This window comes from Oryctolagus cuniculus, chromosome 8 (assembly GCF_964237555.1).
Source record: "Oryctolagus cuniculus chromosome 8, mOryCun1.1, whole genome shotgun sequence".
NCBI classification, from domain to species: domain Eukaryota; kingdom Metazoa; phylum Chordata; class Mammalia; order Lagomorpha; family Leporidae; genus Oryctolagus; species Oryctolagus cuniculus.
Window position 1 is genome coordinate 108,834,182 of NC_091439.1, and position 18,084 is coordinate 108,852,265.

General features: G+C 47.4%; 1 protein-coding gene across 3 annotated transcripts in view; it reads left to right on the top strand.

Annotated features, from left to right (window-relative positions):
* The window catches only part of NMU (neuromedin U), a 75,915-nt gene that overhangs the window by 20,776 nt on the left and 37,055 nt on the right, over positions 1-18,084 (top strand). For 2 of the 3 annotated variants that reach the window (XM_070048107.1, XM_070048108.1), the window contains 3 exons: positions 180-1,717; positions 1,799-9,772; positions 12,419-12,528. In XM_070048107.1, coding sequence (XP_069904208.1) covers positions 12,471-12,528 — 58 coding nt within the window. In that variant the 5' untranslated portion in view covers positions 180-1,717; positions 1,799-9,772; positions 12,419-12,470. The other variant, XM_070048109.1, reaches the window with a different exon arrangement.

An 18,084-nucleotide genomic window follows, 5' to 3' on the forward strand; every position in this document is an offset into this window, starting at 1 on the left:
AAGAAGTGAATCAAGTATTAATTTGTGTCTAAATTGATATATTCCCCTCCGTCAACTGGTTTGTACATTTATGGTTGGTTTAACAGATACCAGCTGCCAATCTAAGACATTTTTAAGCTTCAGAAAAAAAAATACTACAGTACAAAACTAACTACTGGGATTTTGAAATTCATTTTCAGGTGCCAAGAGTCTACTCTGAAGACAATTGTTAAATCTGTAACCTGACAACAAATGAGTTTACTGAGGATAAAAAGCAACAGCATCCTACTACTGATTTACCAAATGCTAACTAATTCAAACTGATTAACCAAAATATAGGTACATTTTTACTTACTCAAATAAAGGATTATAGGATACATCCTTCTCTTTAAAATTAAATTGACTTTTCCCATGGTTGCATGTTCAGTGTAGACAAAACAGCCCAGTATCAAACCTTCTGTATATAACCATTGATAATATCAGTACACATCCTTGTCACTTTCTTTTCTGTGTTATGTGTAGTCATATTATTGTACCCATACTGTTGGCATCATATTGCATGAAGGAACCTCAAGAAGTTCATGGAGAAATTGAATTAAAAGATAAGTTCATCTTGGTACCAAAAAATTTTGAAATCCAAGCAGAGCATTTTCACATTTTTCAGGAACTTTTTGAAGACTCCTTGTATGCATGAATTTCAAATTTTTTGGACAAAAGTAAACATCTTTCAATTCTACTTTCTGTGAACTTTAGGTTTCTTCAGACATGCTGGTCTAAAACCTCTTCATTTTCTTTTTTAAAAAAGATTTATTTATATTTATTTGAAAGACAGAATTACAGAGAGAGGTAGAGAAAGAGAGAGAGAGGTCTTGCATCCACTGGTTGACTCCCCCAGTGGCCACAACATCTGGAGCTGAACAGATCCGAAGTCAGGAGCCAGGAGCTTCTTCTCTGTCTCCACAAAGGTATAGGGGTCCAAGGACTCGGCCATCTTCCACTGTTTTCCCAGGCCATAGCAGAGGCTGGATCAGAAGAGGAGCAGCTGGGACTAGAACCTGTGCCCATATGGGATGCCAATGCTTCAGGCTGGGGCTTTAACCTGCTGCGCCACAGTGCTGGCCCCTCACTTTATTTTTTTAATAATAAGTCATATTATAAAAATATACTTGACAGTCACCTAAGTTTTAAACTTGAAAAGGACAGGTGTGAGCTATTTTTAAGTTTGTACATAGTATTTTAGTCTTCATGCTTCATCCAGCCTGCTTGTAAAATCCAAACATCCACGTCTTTTCAAATCACATATATAGATATCAATAGGTACATACATTAGACATGTTTATTGTTTACTTGCCTTATAATGGAGTGAAATGAGACAGAATTCACTTGTGTCCACATCCTGGAAATTGAATCACTCTTTTTTACGACCCTTTTGATTGATATTTTCATTGTTTTAAGGATAAGTTGAAACATCAAGCAGGTTAGGTATCAACCAAAGAAATGCCAGCACTGTTATCATCAATGACATCAAAAGCCTGCTTAGAATGCCCCTTGCTAAAGAGGCCAGCGACACCAAAATGGCAAGGAAAAGGTTTCAGATTCTTACTGCCAAACTTCAGAAGTCATCCGACCCCATTTGGCTCAATGGAGAAGCATTTCTAAGTCCAGAAACAGCCAGGTGGGGTCAGCATCCCAGGCCCCGAGGAATGAAATACTTGTCATACAATCTTCTTACCAAGCGGTGAGCCTCTGAGTTTCTACATTTAAAATACTTGTGCATCCTGTGGCTTTGCTGCCTCAAGCATGTCTTCTGTACCAACAGCATCCTGTGGGAACTTGCAGCCACAAGACCTTCTGTGTCAGAATCTGCATTTTAAGAAGTCCCCTGAAAGACTCCTATGCACGGTTGAGTTGGAAAAGCAACGCACTGGGGAGAGAGAATACGTACTGAAGGAAGACTCTTCAGGCTAATGGAGACTTTCTTTGGTACGGTAGGGAATTGTTTGCTTATTGATGGAGTTTAGGATGCTTCAACTTGCTGCCCCATGTGGGAGGTGTCAGCGTGCCCAGTCTGAATCCTGCCTTTCCTGTTGATGTAGCTTATCTGCCTGTGTGAAGGGGAATATAATACCTCCAGCAGTTGTGAGAATTAAATGACCTAGTGTTTATAGAACTCCTACAACATGGTTTAACACATACTAAATGCTCAAAAAAATTCACTATTATCAAGGTCTGAAGTTTTTTTTTTAATTTATTGTCTTTATTTGAAAAGCGGAGTGACAGAGAAAGAAGGAAAGACAGCTAGAGAGAGATCTTGCATCTGCTGGTTCACTCCCCCAGATAGGCACAATAGCCAGCGCTGGGCCAAGCTGAAGCCAGGAGACAGGGACTGCATCTGGGTCTCCTATGTGGGTGGCAGGAACCCAAGAGCTTGGACCATCATCCCTTGCCTCCAGGGAGCATCAGTGGGCGGCTGAATCAGAAGTGCAGAGTAGCCTGGACGTGGACCAGGCACCCCGATGTGTGATGCAGATGTCCCAAGCAGCAGCTTACCCCGATGCACCACAGCACCAGCCCCAGGGGTGAGTTTTATAAGCCATTATCTTAAAAATCACAAGTCCTTCTCCTAGGCTGCTGCTGGCAGAACAGTCCAGAATTAGGGCTGCTCAGCTCAGACCTGCCATGCAGCTGCCGTGGAGTTCCCTGGTGCTCAGGGGCAGGGAGCGTGGGTGTGCACTGCTGACTCCTGTGTCCCTGTGTTTCATCAAGAGTTGCAGCAGAGGCAGGTGTTGGGCCTGGCAGCTAAGAAGCTGCTCGGAACGCCCACATCCCATGTGGGAGCGCCGGCGTTCAAGTCCCAGCTCTACTCCTGATCCCAGCTTCCCGCTAAGGCACACCCTGGGAGTCAGCAGGGATGGCTCCAGTACTTGGGTCACTGGCACCCCATGGGAGACCCAGATTGAGTTCCTTGCTCCCGGCATGAACCTGGCTGGGCCACACCCAGCCCCAACTATCGCAGGTATCTGGGGAGTAAATCAGCAGATGGGAGACCTCCCTCTGTCTCTGTGCCTTTCAGATAAGTAAAATTAAATGTTAAAAAAGTTACAAAACTAAAAAGACTTTTAGTCAATTTGTTGAAATATTATCATCACTACTTTGTAAGAAAGCAGGCCTCTTTGAACTTAATAAAAATTTGTTAATAGGTCTTATTACATAAATGGATATCATTGATGGAATAAATTCCGACATCTCTGCACCTCCTTTTCCCCTGCAAAGAACTGTAATCAGAGCTAAGATAATCAACTGAATGAAATGCCAGAGGCAAGACCCTGACTCAGGCCTCACCAAACATCCACAAGAGAGAAATGTTTCCCGCTAAGGAATACTGTCTTTTCAGCGGGAGGTTTGGTCTTCAACCCCAACAAGGAGTCCTGTTGCCTCAGTCGCTGCTTCCAAAGTTTCAGTGCCTTAAGTGAGTTACCTAAAAATCTTGGTAAAATGCAGATTCTCAGTCTGTGCGTCTGGGTAGGGCTTGACATTCTGCATTGCTAGCAAGCTCCTGGTAGAGGCAATGCTATTAGTCCATGGGTCACACCTTGAATGGGGCCTACCTAGGCTGTAACTAGGTTAGCTAGGCCGTGGGCTGCTTCTGCACCTGCCTTCCTGGGCCCTCTGTGTGTGTGGTTCTTCACTCTGGCTGAACACCATAGTCACCTGCAGTCTGGGTCCCCACTGCCAGAGGTTATGGTTCAGCTGATTTGGAAGAGATTCCGAAAGTAAGAGGCTGAAAGAGATGGGAAAAGCCGGAGCTCTCTGTGTGAACCCCTCTGCACTTGACAGTGAAATTCCTCTGGGCACTGTGACCTAGTAAAATAACTGCACCCTTGACCTTGATCAGACGTGCAGCAGGGGGTCGTCAAGAGTGGAACCCTGGAGCTCTCCAGGGCCATCGGTGACAACTGCGTACCCTCAAGGCGGGTGTTGAATCATCCTTGTAGAGCAGTTCCAGGGTTGTTTTCAGCGTAGAACGCAGAATCAGCCTCTTGGGCCAAGAACTAGATTTTAAAAATTAAGACTTTTTGGTTTGCCCTGACTCTAGCAATGTGACAAACAGGTTAGAATTTACTTGGGGAGAAACTATAAATTTTACCAGACAAAGTAATCAGACCCTTTCTGCTCACCACTTGGATGGCTGACTCACCCGAGACAGGAGTTGGCAGGAGGAGAGGTTATTTCAAGAAGCCGGAAGTCTTGGGGAAAGATTGATCTCTGTATGGCAATGTGCTCCTTCCCTCCCAACAAGCCAGCAGAAAGTGTTTTCAGAGGGCAGGGGTAGCTACAGGTGGAGGCTGGAAAAGCAGCGAGTCCAGTCAGTGACGGTCACGCAGATCCTCCGGCTCTGGTCCCAGGCTGGTCCATCTGGGAGAGCCAGGGCATCAGCGGCTGGAGGCTTCCCCCAGTGAAGCCCAGCTGGCCCTGGCGGCTGCATGCTTTCTCTCTGGCTGGGTGTGAGTGTGGGGAGCAATCCGGACTAGACTAAGTTACTCGAATTAAGACTTATTCTATGCATCTGCTCTCTCACAATGTGGCGTTGGGAGAGAAGTGAACAGCTTCCGCACAGCTGCCTCCAGTTCAACTGATAGACTGTAGGACTTGCTCCTGATTGGAGGAGAGCAGCGTACTCGGCGTGTGGGCAGCCGAGTTGGGATTGGCGGAGAAGGACTATAAAGGAGGAGAGAGACGGCATGCACCGGGAACATCTATGGGGAACATCTAAGGGAACCCGTGCAGCCCCCGAGAGAACCGGCTGGCGGTGTGCCGCTCCCCTGCGGAAGTGGGGAATGCGGCCAGGGGGAACCGCCCTTCCACGGAGGTGGAAGGGATAGTAGCCAACCCGGGAAGAACCAGCAGCAAACCCGGGGAGGGCCGAGCAGACGAAAGAACAGCGCAGGGTCCTGTGTCGTTCCCCCACGAAGACGGGGAGCGACATAATGGTGCCGTGACTCGGATAGGAAACTTAGGACGAATATGAAACTTAGGAGGGAAGAAATGACTCGGATTAGGAAACCTAGCTCGGATAGGAAACCTAGCCCGGATAGGAAACCTAGGACGGATAGCAAACTTAGGAGGGAAGAAACGGGAAGAACTAGGGAAAATATCGGAGAGAGAGACTAGCAAACAGCCTAGGGAAAAGCCGGACGAAAAGGGTGCCGGAGGAAGCTATTGAAAGCCTAGGCATAGATTCGGATGCAGACTACGGGGGGAAGCTGGGAGAAATCTCTAAGGTCGAAAGCGAAAGTGAAAGCTAGAACAAACAGACTCGGACGCGGACTGTGGGGAGAGGCCAGGAGAAATGAGGGAGGAATATCGTTGGAGGAAAGTTTGGGGAAACATACCGGGTAGAGAAAACTGTTAGGGAAATTGAAGCCGCGGGGGGCAGGCCAAGGCGGACACGAAAGCCACTTTGGGATTCTCAAGTTAGCCCGGGAATAGGGGGCGAAAAGTTGAAACTAGAAGCTGAGACGTAAGCCAGATTGGGATCCGTCTGATTAGCCCGGGGAGCAAAGGACGGGAAGCCAAATCGTGGGGCGGAGACGTACGCTGGGTTGAATTCGCCAGGCTAGCCCGGGGAACTTGGATTGAATGCTAGTGGTGGAGACGCAAGCTACGCTGTGTTACTCGCGGAAGCCGCCGCGTGCAGAGAGAGCACGGGGCGTGAATAGATAGGGAACGGGGCTGGCGTAGGCCGTGGTTCAGACGCGAAAGGGTTAAGCGTGGAGACCGCGGAGCGCGCGAAGCCTGGAAGCCGCGCAAAGCCGGGAAGCTGCGCAGATGAGAGAGGCGCGCGGGCTGAAGCGGCGCAGAGCCGGGAACCCGCCGGCGGGGCGAGGTGCCGGAAAGCTGCGGGGATAAGAGAAACAGAAGTTTAGAAGTAAAAGAGAAATAGGAATGTTGGCAGACAGAAGTAAAATGGGAGAAATAGAAATGCCCGGAGATAGAGAAATAGAGAAAAATAAGGCCTCCCCTCAACATGCCAATTAGAAGGCTTGAATTCGGTCTGCCCGATTAGTGAGGCTATGAGCACCTGGGCGGCTAGCCGCAGGTCACCGAAGACAGGCACGAATTAACATCAGTAAAGCTTCCCCACAATGCAACAATTAGAAGGTTTGGATTCGGTCTGCCTGATTTAAGGCGGTAAGTGCCAGCAAAGCTCGACCAGAGTATGAGCTGCAGGTCACCGAAGATAGGCACGAACCAACACTAATAAGTCTCCCCCACAATAGGGCAATGAGAAGGCTTGGATTCGGTTTGCCTGATAGAGCTTGTAAGCCCCTGCAGGCTCGACCAGAGCATGCGCTGCAGGGCACCGAACACAGGCACGCATCAGCGCCTAAAAACCTCCTCACAATGGCGAAGAGAGGACCCGGATTCGGTTTTCCTGATTGATAGGACTTGTAAGAGCCTGTGGCAACGCTAGCAAGTAGAGCAGAGTGTGTGCCGCGGGACACCGAAGACAGGCGCGTATCAACGCCAAAAAATAAAAAGAAAGGGGGATCTGTGGGGAGCAATCCGGACTAGACTAAGTTACTCGAATTAAGACTTATTCTATGCATCTGCTCTCTCACAATGTGGCGTTGGGAGAGAAGTGAACAGCTTCCGCACAGCTGCCTCCAGTTCAACTGATAGACTGTAGGACTTGCTCCTGATTGGAGGAGAGCAGCGTACTCGGCGTGTGGGCAGCCGAGTTGGGATTGGCGGAGAAGGACTATAAAGGAGGAGAGAGACGGCATGCACCGGGAACATCTATGGGGAACATCTAAGGGAACCCGTGCAGCCCCCGAGAGAACCGGCTGGCGGTGTGCCGCTCCCCTGCGGAAGTGGGGAATGCGGCCAGGGGGAACCGCCCTTCCACGGAGGTGGAAGGGATAGTAGCCAACCCGGGAAGAACCAGCAGCAAACCCGGGGAGGGCCGAGCAGACGAAAGAACAGCGCAGGGTCCTGTGTCGTTCCCCCACGAAGACGGGGAGCGACATGTGAGGTCTGCCATTTCAAGTCCTCTCCTGAAATTTCCCTGCAGACATTATAATCTGCTCATCACAGGTAATTCACGACTCCAGCAGCCCGGCCTGGCCCTGACCGGCCAGTATGGACAGGGACGGGAAGATGCCTTCATTGCTGTTACACAGACATGATCCTTTTCTGTGGGGATCTTATGTTCTGGTCAGGGTGACAAGCCCAGTGCAGTGTGTAGTAAAGGTTAACTCAGCAGGCGTCTGGGGTGCTGGAACCCCGACGTTCCAGAGAAATCCTGCCTTCCTGGGCCTGGCCTTGACTGGCTCCTGGAAGAGGAGCACTGGCCCTTGGAACATGCAGCCTGATGAGCGTCTTTCTGTCGGCCTGGGCTCCAGTGCCATCTGCATCAGTTTGACCCCTGGAAGCTGGCGGCTGAGAATCAAGGGAAGTCATGCCTACCTGAGTGATTCGCAGTAATGACCCTGCACAGCCAGGCTCTGGTAAGCGTCCCTGATTGACAGCACTCCGCTGCGGGCGTCGTGCAGTGTTGCTCTGAGAATTTAATGCAGCCCTTGAAAGGACACCTTGAACCTGTGCTTGATTCCTCCGGGGAGGTCGGTATCCCCTTCTCCGTAACAAGCAGTAATCATGCGAAGCATAACAGCTTTTCTGAGTTCTCTGGGTCCTTGCAAACCATCAAGCCTGAGAGAGTGATCTTCAAGACTCCCAAAAAACAGGTGACAGGCAGGACTACTCTTGGGCCTCCCACGAGATGAGCCAGGAAACAGGAGGGAGAAAAAGAGTCCTGTTATCAAGATGATTGTCTTTGTGGGTGCCTGAGGCTTGGTGCAGCTGGGATGTTTTGAGGAGCCATAAAGTATCTCCTAGAACTGTTTTCTTAAAGGGGAAGCAGAAGCATTTATCCACACATCACCCTTTATTAAGGATTTTTTTTTTCAGAAGGACAATGACTCTCTTAAACTTTGAATGACTCCCTTAAATCTTTGAGACCCCAACTTTGCTTGGTTAGGTGCGGCTTGGGAATCATGCATCCATGAAAAACATTCAAACTTGAAAACAAAATAGGAAGGTTCGCCTAAACTTTTGATATCATAAAAGAAAATGTTTTTTGAAGGCACCTACTTGAAAAAAAAAAAAAAAACATGTGAAGGGTGTTTTGAAAAGAGTAGTGATTTATATCTAGTAACTTGAAAATTCTCCAAGAGATTGAGGAAAGATAGTAAATAATGTTTAGGTTATTGCTGCCAAAGAAAGTGAGATTCAGTACTTAAATGTGCAGAAAGTTCATTCATAAAATGAACTTTTACACTTTAAAAGTTCACTTCTGAGTTACTCTTGTACAAAAAGGTATTTGGATGTAGACATTCTACTGATTTCGTTTTAACATAATGTATGACAGGATTAGCTCTCTGTGTGTTTAAGAGCCTTCCACTTGGGGAGACCCAGGATCTGGGGACTGTCTGGAGCCATTAACACCAACCCCAATCACTTCCAATCCAGGCAAGCTTAACTGAAGTGCAGTTCATGAATCCAGAGTTGGTCCAGTGAAGTTCAAGAACGCAGGATGCTTGGAGTGGGTCATTTCTTGGTGTCTAAGGCTCAAAAGTGAGTCAAATGCATTTCCAGGTTTCGCAATTAGCTAAAAAAAAAAAAAAGTAACACTTCAGTTCCATCTCAGAATTAAAATGACCCTCATGAAATCACATCCTCACACTGGAGAAGATCGAAATGAAATCATCAATCAAGCCTTGGGAACAGAGGAGATTGGATCCACTTGATATCTGTGCAAGTTCTAAATGAGCACTGTGTGTGCTTGGCAATGAAACTGCTGTCAGAGCTGCTGACCGGCAACGGGGGCCTCTCTGCTCTGCCCGGAGGGAACCAGTGACTTAGGGAGGCTGCTGAGAGCGAACTGTTGGCACTGCCCTCTCACAGCACCAGTGTGGTCAGCTGTGCTACGTGAGTGCGTCTAGGCAGTGTCCTTCCTGTGGCTTTAAAACAATGGCCATCAAAACGGGTGAGAGAGCTAATATTTGGCAGGTGTGATATCACTAATAAATATGGAGACTCATGTCTACAACAAAAAGCCTGTATTAGATATTTCCCAAGATGATGTTTCTTTATCATTTGTTCACCTATGGCCTGTAGCAGGTTATTCCGGTTTTTAAAGATAATGGAAAGAATACTGATGATTTAATGGAGTTTGATTACAATGGCTTGAAGTGGTTTTCCATGCTCCTGGGATATCAAGAGGACTGGCGTTGTGGTGCAGTGGGCTCCACCTCTAATCCAGCTCACTGCTAATGTGCCTAGGAAAGTAGCATAAGATGGCCCAAGTCCCCGGGCCCCTGACACGCACGTAGGAAACCCAGATGGAGTTCCTGGCCCTTGGTTTCGGCCTGGCCCAGCCCTGGTCATTGCATCCATTTGGGGAGTGAACCAGTGGATGGAAGGTTCTCCCTCTCTCTCTGTCTTTCAAATAAATAAAATGAACTTTTTTAAAGAAAAAAAGGTGCTCAGAAGTAATAAAAAAAAAAAAGCTAAGTTGTTTATGAATTCTTCTGTTCCCCCAGTAGGTTCTCTGGAAGAAAGATAGTGCAGCTGGTACCACTGCAACTCCTAAGAACTGGCAAGTATCAGAACAGACTCAGAATGAGAACATCCCTTCACTATGAAGACTTCTCTTTGAAAAAATCAAATCATGGAACAAGAGACTGTTAGATTACTGTGTGCATCAATGATAACCTCTCCAACAAGAACAGTAATATTTTTATTTATTTATTTATTTATTTTTTTGACAGGCAGAGTGGACAGTGAGAGAGAGAGACAGAGAGAGAAAGGTCTTCCTTTGCCGTTGGTTCACCCTCCAATGGCCGCCGCTGCAGCCGGCGCACCGCGCTGATCCTGGCAGGAGCCAGGAGCCAGGTGCTTCTCCTGGTCTCCCATGGGGTGCAGGGCCCAAGCACCTGGGCCATCCTCCACTGCACTCCCTGGCCATAGCAGAGAGCTGGCCTGGAAGAGGGGCAACCGGGACAGAATCCGGCGCCCCAACCGGGACTAGAACCCGGTGTGCCGGCGCCGCTAGGTGGAGGATTAGCCTATTGAGCCACGGCGCCGGCTAAGAACAGTAATATTGAAGAAGCAAGTGTGTGTAGTATAAGACTCTGATGCCTTTTTGTGTAATTTGCTAAGAAGTACCTAGGGAACAGACTATAGAAGTTCCAGAATGGAATAGTAGGACTGGCTCAATAGCTTAAATACTTAGTTCCTTTTTAAAAATTGTCTACATAAATATTTTAACCTTTAAATTTTGTTATGCATATTCTAAACATAAAATTAGAGAAGAAGTTCCAGTGAACTCCAGGTATCCATCCTTTGGCTATAAGACCATCAGCTCATGGTCTGTTGTTTCATCTAACAATCTTACTTCTGCTTCTCTCTTCCCCCCTGGATTTTTATGAAGCAAATTCCAGATAACACATGATTTCCCCAATGGAAAATTCAGCATTATCCCTGAATGACAAGGACACTTAGAAAAAACATATACATACAGCGCCATTATCACCCTCTTCAAGAGTAATAATATTAAGAAAGGTAAAATTAAAAAGATGGACAGCAAAATTTGCTGAGGAGGCAGAGTAACTGGAACTCACACGTTGCTGTTGGAGGTCAAATAACATCATCACTTCACAGCTCCTTATCACGTTAAATACACAGCTGCTCAGTCATCTGGCAGTTTCCCTCCTCAGAAACACAAAGACACAAAAGCACGTAGCCACAGAATACTTGTGTAGCCATAGTTACGCCCCCTTTTTCATAAGGGTCCCAAACAGGAATCTCCCCATTATCCATGACCAGGAAAATGGGTTTAGAAACGTGAGATGGGAGCTTATTGACTGGCAAGTAACATGAGAGCCCTTTCTGGGGTTCTATCCCTACGTCTGGTTTGGGTGGCAGTTACTTAGGGAGATAGAATTGTTAAAATGTGTCATATTGAAAACAAGATTTGTACATTTTATCTAATGCAAATTGTACATTCATTAAAACCATGATATTTCCTTAACACAACCAAATTTCCAGGTGTGAATCCTCTATAATTTTTTACATACATACTTGATTTGTCTGGATTGGCATCTAAACATTCCATACACTGCTCTTAACTGATATGCCTTTCAGATTTTTCCATTTTTTTCTGTAAGAAAAATGAGAAAGTTGATTTTTAGGAGGTGTGAGCTTCATTTACTCTGTTTTTAGCAGTTTATCATGAGAGACCTTAAATATAAAATGCACAGTGTTCAGTGTATAGCTCTATAACTTTTTATATATAGGCATGTAATTTTAATTAGAAAGATAATTTTTTTTTGACAGGCGGAGTAGACAGTGAGAGAGAGAGACAGAGAGAAAGGTCTTCCTTTGCCATTGGTTCACCCCGCAATGGCCGCTGTGGCCGGCATGCTGCGGCTGGCACACCGCGCTGATCTGATGGCAGGAGCCAGGTGCTTTTCCTGGTCTCCCATGGGGTGCAGGGCCCAAGCACTTGGGCCATCCTCCACTGCACTCCCTGGCCACAGCAGAGAGCTGGCCTGGAAGAGGGGCAACCGGGACAGAATCCGGCGCCCCGACCGGGACTAGAACCCGGTGTGCCGGCGCCGCAAGGCAGAGGATTAGCCTAGTGAGCCGCAGCGCCGACCAGAGAGATAATTTAACCACAATGTAAGGCATGAAAATAAGAGCAAGTTAACTACAACAGACTTCTGTGTATTTCTTTTTCACAGCTGGGTCTTTAGTGAGACCCCACGTAGAGTCTAGTATCTAGTGTAGGTGTCATTACTCCAGGGGCAGAAGCACACTGCTGAGGAAACGCTGGCTAGGATCGTACTACCGTCGTCTTGAGCTCTGAAGCCCAAGCAGAGGACCAGACGCTGTTGCCTCGCGTCCACATCTGTGTGACTGTTGGGAAGAGGATACGCGTGTGTTGTGTGCATCTACCTGTCTGCATGTTCTGGAGCGGGTGGAGGCCTCTGTGTTGGCTTCGAGATATTGATCCTCCCACCCACAGGCCCACATTCACTTTCCAGTTTGGTTTTGTCGTTGCCAGAGGATTGCACATGCCTTTCTTTCCTTTGCCATTTTTAAATTCTACACTGAGTGCATTTTTGTGACAATGAGGTTGTGCCGCAGAAGATGTTTTAACCTGCACTTCTTGCAAGTGACTTACTCCATACGTGAGCTTTTTTTGAAAAGCATCTCCGTGTCACACTTGGAGGCCCTGCCTGGTTTTTCTGTCTCATTAACTCTCGTGTAAATGGCAGCTTTTGCTGAGGAAGTTGAAATGATGTAGAGCAACAAGAACCGTGGAGCCTGGGTACTATTTTTCTGAGCAATGCTGTTTTCTGGTCCTGAAAAGGTCACGGTGTTTCTGGGAGCGTGCTGTCGGGACTGCTGTTCCCTCTCCTGAGATGTGTGAGATGCAGCTGATCTGCCAGCAACAATGGCTCTGCCGCGAGGCACCTAGAGGTAAGTCCAGGAAAAGCAAACAAGGCAGTTGAAAGTGACTTCCGAATAAGAAGTGGCCGTCCCACTTTCTAAACGGTTTTGAAAATAATGCCAACAGGGTGGAAACACAATCCGAGGCAAAGGCAAGTCCTTAAAAATTTATGAGAACCTTTGCAAACACTAGCGTTGGAGCCACTGGACATCTACAGGCAAAAAAATTAACCTTGACCTAAATCTCATATCTGATGCCAAAAGCTCACTTAAAATTAATCACAGGGACAGGCATTGTGGCGTAGCAGGTGAAGCTGCCTCCTCTGATGCTGCCATCCCCTGTGGGCGCTGGTTCGAGTCCTAGCTGCTTCACTTTGGATCCAGCTCCCTGCTTAGGCCCCTGCATTCATGAGGAGGACTCAGAGGAAGCTCCTGGCTTCTGGCTTCTGGCTTCTGCCCGGCGCAGCCCTGGCTGTTGTGGCCATTTGGAGAGTGAACGAGGAGTTAGAATCAGTCTCTCTCTCTCTCTCTCTGTAACTCTGCCCTTCAAACAAATAAATAAATCTTAAAAAATTAATCACAGACTTACTATAAATGATAAAACTATACAACTTTTAGGAAGAAACACAAGGACAGCTTTGAGAACCAGAGATAGATGAAGAGTACTCAGACATGACAAAAGCAGAGTCCATCGAAGGAATAAATGGATCAGTTGAACTTTATCCAAATTAAGAATTCTGCTCTGCCAAAGACTTTGTAAAGAGGATGAAAAGACAAGCTACAGACTGGGAGGAAGCGTGTGTGACTCATTTACTCAACATTAGGCCTTGTATCTCGAATAGAACCCTCACAAGTCAATGCACAAACAGATAATCCAGCTAGAAAATGGGTGAAAGGTATGAACAGGCTTCAAATTTCTCAGGCTCCTGGTGTGACAAGCGCTTAGCACATGGTAGGCACTGAAGAATGCAAATAAACAAATAAGGGAGCTGATCTGATTTCCAAAGTTTTCACGTATAACAGACAGCCTTCCAGTGTGTGTCCACTACAGAGATGCTGGTGGACCCTGAGGCCGTGGGAGAGTAATGCACACTCTTTCACTGCACAGACAGACCTTGCTCACAGCCTGTGTGCTGTCTCCCACCCTGCTCTAGTCAGTTTGGGCGGCGTGAGAACCTGGAATGGATAGTCAAAAAGCACTGTGTATGAAATAAAAATAAATGTAGAAGTATTGTGGGGAACAGGGATGGTTCAGCCAGGAGAGAGAATTCTTAAGGCACTGTGGCTTGGGGGTTGGGACCTTCAGCCCAGAGCTGGAGAGGCTGGCTGTGAGCTGTGGCACGTAGCCACTGGCAGTCCTTGAGATGATAGTTGGCTTCTGGAACCCTCAGTTTCTGTTATTTACGAATGTGTCCTGTTGGCCTGCATGACACTCCTTCCTTTGGACAGCCAACCCTTCCCGTTCAGAGAGCAGCATCGGGATCTGCGCAGGGACTGTGATAAAGGCCCTCTCTCCCTGTCACGCTGACATGTGAGGACCGTATGCTGTCTTAGAAGGACACCGAGTGGCAGTGGGGGAGAGGGGAAGCGGGGAAGGGAAGGGGATTCTTATACATCCTTAAACATGAGCCAGGCTCATTGTTTGGAGTTTGGAGTTGTGTTCATCAAAATCTTGTATTTTTCTTTTGTTTGAGTCTGAAAGTTGCGACAGTGACTGACACAAAGTACCTTCATATGTTGCTGATGACAAGCCAGTGGAGGAAGAGGCAGAGTCTTCAGACAGAAGGTTTCACACTCACTCCCAGAGTAGCCCAGTCAGACCGACCTGTGACCTTCCTGGGGCGGCGGTCTTGGGCTGCACTGCCATTTGGAGCATGTTGTGTGCAAAACAAGGAACCTGCCAGCTCACAGCACAGGGCCAGCGTGCGAGCCAGGTGCCCTGTGCAAGAACAAGCCACCACATTTCCCTGCCCAGCTCCCCTCCTTGAGGCTGTCTCCCTTGTCTTCCAGCATAACTACCCACCCCCCATAAGCATTGTTTGGGCTGTGCCTTGGCCTCTTGTTAATTTCCATTGCAGGGAGTCAGCCCCTCTGGACTGCCTAACTCAGGAGGTGAAGTACTTGGAAACCTGCTAAGTTAAGACAGTAATTGCCTGAACTTTACTTTCCAATTTTCTCTGAGTAGTAAATCTATTGTTTTATCTATAGCTGCTTTTATTTTCTTGATGATCAGAGTTACACAGAGAGAGAAGGAGAGGCAGAGAGAGAGAGGGGTCTTCCATCCGATGGCTGCAACGGCTGGAGCTGAGCCGATCCTAAGCCAGGAGCCAGGAACTTCTTCCAGGTCTCCCACTTGGGTGCAGGGGCCTGAGGACTTGGGCCATCTTCTACTGCTTTCCCAGGCCATAGCAGAGAACTGGATCAAAAGTGGAGCAGCCAGGATTCAAACCTGCGTCCACGTGGGATGGCGGCACTGTGGGTGCCACAGCGCCCGCCCCTGCTGCTGCTTCCCTTTACGCTGTTTAAAGACTCAAAGCAGTCAGCTTGCAAGTATCTTACATCTGAGATCACACCAACAGACGAAAACACAGAGAAAGGACCTCCGATTAATTTTGGAGAAAAAGCAATTCGATTACTATACAGATCATCAAAGAGAATAAATGTCCCAGTACTATTGAATTTCATTCTTCTCAGATTGTAAATTTCTTAAAATCATATAAACTAGTAAGTATTTAACTTAGAGCAATATGACTAACATACACAACTCGCAGCATCTCATATCTGTAGCAGAGCCAACAGTATTTAAGACACTAGATATAAAATGAGTAGTGACCATTCCTTTTATGGTAGTAACTAAAATGTCCCTTGTTTTGTATTCAAGAATTCATTCCGGATCTCACGGATATTTTAACTTTAAAAAACATTGAAATCTACTACTTATTTCCTCTTCATGTTTTTCAATGACTTTGGCCAAACACAATGACAATTTTGATGTGAACATGCCTACATAAAGAACGTACATATTTTTCATAAACATCAGGTGCCTTTAAATATATATAATATTGTTTTTGATTCACTTTAAATATATTGAAAATCAATCTAGCAATAAAAAATAGTTACACAAGTAAGTCTGCAGAAAGAATAAAAATTTATCTGTCTGTATTTTTACAACTATTTAATTTTAGCTTTCATTTTATAAAACCTTATAAGCCTAGAAGTATCTATTTTCCTGCCAGCTTTGTCCAGATGTGATTCATAAATATGTCAAGAAAACCTAATAAATCTTTTATTGGTATATATTAATGTTTTAATTGCAATTTAAAGGACAAAGAAAAAGTTCTGCCCTCCAACGGTGGGAGTTTTTCCAACATCATGTTTCAGATTAGCAATAACACTGCTATTTTTCTGTAACAGCCTCTCGCTCAGAACATCTATCATGTGAAAATCTAGCCTTGCAGGCACCGATGCGCCTGCACAAAGCTATTGCCTGGGCTTTTTAAGAAGTTCTCTTATGACTTTTCTCCAGAAGAATTTATCTTTCAAGTGTCTCTCTGAGATGAACCTGGGCTGCTGTCAGACTGGGTGGCCATCGCCCCAGGCCTGCACCAACAGTGTCCCCCCAACCATGCCTCCTGACCTCAGGACACTGAAGACATGAAACCTAGCTCCTTTTGCAAAAACAAAAAGAAAGAGTGGCACCTGGGCTGCCATCTGCCATCCCTCCATGTCACAGTCACTACGGGCACCGGATGAGCCTGAAAAGAAACTCCAGGGGATGGCTCTTAATGCTGTTGCTTGTTACACCTGTCAACTGTGGAACATTAATTTGAGCAAGTCACTGGAGAAAATGAGAAAGCATCCCTCTCCCGTGCAGGTGTTCTACAGTTGCTTCCGTGCTATTGTCAGGGCACAGCTGATTAGCCCGTAGCAGGAAGTCTGAAGAAGTGTCCACACATCTGTCTGTACTCCTCCGGCCCCAGTACGCACTGTGCTTCCTTTGTCTCATTGCGCTGGGAGGTCTCAGTGCAGCAGCGTTCATGTGAGAGTCCTTCGGGGTCCAGGGTTTTCCTGTTGGCAGAGAGCTTGGCACCTACACTGTTTGAAGAGATGTGTGAGAAAAGGAACAAGCCAGGGTCTCCAGTTTAGGGTCCAAAGAGAAGGCAAACTCAGTTATAAATCAGCAACGTTAGCCAGAGGCCATCGGCAGGTGCAGTGAGATCTGAAATGTGCCCTGTTGCCAAATCACAGCCACCCATCCTCAGAACCAAATAGGCCCCAGTCACAGGGTCAGTTTCCCATACTTGCCGTAAATGACCGTCCCCTTATGGTCCTCTCCCCCCCAAAGCCTGTTTAGAGAGTGGAGGCTAATCTGGTCCTTGGTGTAGTTTGCTCTCAGTTTCTATAACCAGTGGGCTTTTGCTCTTCCCTGTGAGGCATCCTTCAGCAGAAATACTTCTGAGTTGGAGATTAGGGTGCTGTTTCTCACTGGCTCATCCTGCAGCAGCAAGGCGGCACATAGCAGGCTTTGGGAAAATGTGTGTCTCGGTCTGTTTGGGCTGCTGTAAAATATACCAGAAAGTAGGAGGCATAAAAACAGCAGGATTGTGTGTCTCCCAGCTCTGCAGGCCAGGACCTCCAAGATCAAGGTCCCCTGCAGCCTCAGTGTGTGGCGAGGGCCCTCTGGTTCACGGACACCTGCCTGTGCGCTGGGAGGGGCGGGGCAGTCCTAGGCCCTCTGTTATCAAAGCCCTAATCTCATGTACTAGGCTCTGCCCTCATGACCTGATGATCCTTGAAGTCCCCAGCTCCCAGGGCCATCCCAGTGGGGCTGGGATTTCGCCAGATGAACTGGGGGCAGGGGACCCACGCATTCAGCTGGCAGCACATAGGAAGGGGTGCAGGTGGTCTCAGAGGAGGGAGAACAGAACCCAGGGTTCGCAACATTTGGAGTCCGTAAGTCTTACAGTGGGCATGGCTTTAAAAAATGCCCACGGAGTGAGTGAACGAGCAGCTCGTGAGGCCCTTAGACGTAACGGGTTATCATCGTGTCACAGGCCGTGTCCACTTTCCACTTTCTGGATAATGATGACTGTAGAGGCCAGCGTTGCCCAGTGGGCTGTTATATTTGCTGCCCTGGCAAAGTCAAAGCTGGTGACTTCCCAGGAGGACGCCTTCACGGGGTGAGAGAGGAGGGCGGCATGGCTACCAAGAACATCCAGGGAGGGGCCGGTGCCATGGCTCACTTGGTTAATCCTCCACCTGCGGGGCCGGCATCCCATGTGGGTGCCGGGTTCTAGTCCCGGTTGCTCCTCTTCTAGTCCAGCTCTCTGCTGTGGCCTGGGAGGGCATTGGAGATGGCCCAGGTGCTTGGGCCCCTGCACCCAGATGGGAGACCAAGAAGAAACACCTGGCTCCTGGCTTCAGATCGGTGCAGTGCCAGCCGTGGTGGCCATATGGGGGGTGAACCAATGGAAGGAAGACCTTTCTCTCTGTCTTTCTCTCTCACTGTCTATAACGCTACCTGTTAAAAAAAAAAAAAAAATCCAGGGAGTATATGGCGATGTTTGGCCAAAGACTGATGCATTT